The sequence below is a fragment of the Leishmania panamensis genome (assembly GCF_000755165.1).
Source record: "Leishmania panamensis strain MHOM/PA/94/PSC-1 chromosome 26 sequence".
In the NCBI taxonomy this organism is placed as follows: Eukaryota; Euglenozoa; class Kinetoplastea; order Trypanosomatida; family Trypanosomatidae; genus Leishmania; species Leishmania panamensis.
Genome location: NC_025872.1, coordinates 965,416 through 968,644, shown reverse-complemented (window position 1 = coordinate 968,644; position 3,229 = coordinate 965,416). Strand labels below are relative to the sequence as shown.

The 3,229-nt window shown below is 57.6% G+C and overlaps 1 protein-coding gene across 1 annotated transcript; it reads right to left on the bottom strand.

The window, feature by feature from the left end:
• Window positions 1–389: 389 nt before the first annotated feature.
• LPMP_262530 (hypothetical protein) lies at window positions 390–1,940 on the bottom strand (the record flags this gene model as incomplete). Its single annotated transcript, XM_010701770.1, has 1 exon — window positions 390–1,940. The coding sequence occupies one exon, from the start codon at window positions 1,938–1,940 to the stop codon at window positions 390–392; it is 1,551 nt and encodes a 516-aa protein (XP_010700072.1).
• Between the last annotated feature and the right edge of the window lie 1,289 nt (window positions 1,941–3,229).

Genomic DNA, 3,229 nt, shown 5'->3' with positions numbered 1-3,229 from the left:
GGGAAGGGGGAGAGAGACACCGCAATGGCGCTGCACCGGCACGTTGTTATCCCTCTCTTCCCTCATTCCCCCCCCCCTCCGAGTCACTCGCGTCTTTTCGGTGATAGGGGGTGCCCACGTCCATCGAGAAACAGAGAGAGAGAGATTTTGTGGGCCTGTGTGCGTGTGACCAACAAGCCACCGGACGACTCATCGTCGCCGCGCTCGTGCGTAGCACAACACGTAGTCACCGCAACGCTGTGACGGCAGACGCACACACGCAAAAATGGAGGCAAAGCACCAGCAGAGAGACACGCACGCGCGCAGAGGCGCAGACGCCGACATGTACACACACGCGTAGGCGTCGATAAGAGAACAGCGAGGAGAGTGTGCAGACGACACGAAACGATCTAGACGGAGTTCAACTTCATGGCAACGCTGTGTTGCGGTGCCACCATAGGCGGGCTCTCAATCTTCGCTGTTGGCGAGTCGCTGAGAGAGCCTGGTGACACGTATCCCTCGCACTTCTCGGTGCCACAGTTGCACTGGAACCCGGGCATGGTGGAGTCCATGAACTGCCGGTAGTCCATCGTCAGCTCCTCGCCTTTTGGTATGTTGCGTAGCGCCACAACGTTCAGCGACCGCCTCGGTGCAAATGACATGTTGGGCGCGCAGGAATGGTTGAAGGCGCGCCACTGGGCTGGGTCGTGATCCCACAGGGCGTAGTAGTGGCCGTCGCGCCCGACTGGCCAAGCGTTCTGCTGAAAGTCCGAGTAGTCCTCCTTTGGAAAGTGCTCAAGCGCATACGGCTTTGTGCACAACCGTACGGGGCGGCATTCGTCTTGGAAGATGGTGGTGCCAACGCTGATGTCCTCCGCCGCGCGCAGGTGGTAGCCGCGCGCCGGGTCAAAGCGACGGACGTACAAGAGGCGCTCCCGCTGGCACCGAGCAAGCGCCTCACGAATCTGCAGTATGGCAAAGTCGCGCTGCTGGAAGCCCTTGTTGAGTCGCAAAATCCAATCTGCAGACCCCTCTTGACCGTACGGGTACATGATGCCGCAGTTGGGGTTGATCTCCAGGAAGACAACTTTGTTATTGCGCTGACGGTCAATGCGGACATCGATGCGGCCGTAACCGATTCCGCCCATCATGCGTTTGAAGGCGGAACGGGCAATGCTAATCATATCCTGTAGCGCCGGATCCATCTCGGGCACTTGCTTCCACTTCATCCCCTCGTACGAGGCCCACTTGAGCTGAAAGTGCTTGAAGTCCTCGCCCTCAGGGAAGGTGACCTGCACAGGTGGGAACACCCTCACCCCCTCCGGCTGGGTACAGTCATTGCAGGCGAGGATCGTCGCCTCATCGCCGCTGACAAACTCCTCGACCAGGGCAAACTGGTACTCTGCCATGAAGCGCGTCGCCCGGTCCACCAGCTGCGCCATGTTGTACACCTTGCAGCTCTTGTCCATCCCAACACTGCTGTAGCCAGAGATATGTTTGATGATGCAGGGGAACTCCAGATGACCGCACAGACTCTCTATATCATCGCCCGGCTCAAGCACCGCGTAGTTGGCGGTTGCGATGTTGTAGTAGTGCGCCACCAGCTTCATATCCGGCTTCGACATCTCGTAGTACTTGGCGATGGCCCCGGTGTGTGGTACTTTAAACTCTGCCAGCGCCTCTACCACCTCAACACCGGCGCGATCCTCATCCTTAGCGCCATCGCACTGGTTGTAGAAGACGTCGAACTTGCCGGACATGACGAGCTGCCGTATCTGCCGGTACGCCGTCGCCTTCTTGATCAGCTCGAGGTGAAACGCATAGTTCGCATCCGCAGAGCAAAAGTAGTTCTGCGGCGTCTGCGTCAAATCCCCCTCGTACTCCTTCAGCTCGCTGTCGGAGCCCTCGTAGGAGGAGGCCAGCACGCACACCCGGATTGGCTTCGCAAGTGTCTCCGTCATGTTGACAGGTGTTTCACAGTACTCCTCTTGAGAGAGGGAAGCGAAACGGGATCTAAGAAGATCCAGCAGGCGCTTACGTGAGTACGCGTGTAGAAACAGGAAAGATGTGCGGTAGAGAGAGCGCGTGCGGACGTATCGGAGGAAGGGCTTGTTGAGCACGGGTGTAGAGCGTGTGCGTGCGCAGCGGCACAGCGGCAGATGAAATTTGGGTGTGCTCCAGCAGGGAGTGAGGGAGAACAGGGCGGTACAGCGATGACAACATCAGGCAAAACAAAGGAAAAGGGGGGAGAGGAGAGGCAGAACGAGTTCGTCATATGAAGAGGGGGGCGGGGGCGAGGACGTATATGTGCGGGCACAAACAGAGAGACACGCAGTTCTCTGCTTGAATGGTGAGAGAAGAGAGAAAAACTGGCCTTCTGGCGGCTGCTTCAGTGACGCTTCCGCCAACCAACAGAGCCACAAGGGAGAGTGAGTCCATTGTGCGGCTATCCTATCTAACATGCAGAGGAGCGCCCGTGCATGTACACGAGGGAAAGGCAGATGCAATCTCAGCACAGAGGAGCACCCCAAAAAAACATCGGCCGAAGAGCGATGTGACTGAGTTCCTCTCATCTGCCGAGATGATGTGCAGGTGCAGCGTCGAAATAAAAAGGGAGGTGATGGCGGTGGCAGAAGGACGCAGTAGGAGAGGGAGAGAGGAGGGGAGGCAGAGAAATTCAACTCAGCGAGAGGAAAAAAACGCGCAGGGGGGGCACATTAAACCTGTGACGTTACTGCTCAAGCACGCTCACACACACAGAGAGAGAGAGAGTCATGCACATACTTTGTGATGAAACATTACCCTGAACACTGTGCTGTTCACGCGCTCTCGTGAATTTGTCCGGCTTGCGGATGCGTGATTTTTCGCCTTGTCTGCGCAGTAGATCCATCGATGGGGTGGTGACAGCGCGGCACTTGCGTAGCCTCAAGCAGGTGAGCTCGAGGGAGGTAAGGAAGTAGAATGGGCAAGAGAAGCGGAGAGGAAGAAGCGACGACGACAGATGGCGAGGAACAGGCGCAAGTGCACGCACCCGGGACCAGACCAACGGAAAAGATCTCACAATGGACACGGTGGCGCTCCTCACGTTTTCCCCGGCGGACAAGCACGACACGACCGTACGAACGACAGAGGCGTACACACAACAGCCATCGCCTCCTACACTCTCTTCTTTGCCTTCGAGCTGGGTGTCGCCAAGACACCATCGCTGCTAGCAGCCTCGCCACCGTTGTGTGCATCTAATACTTCCTCC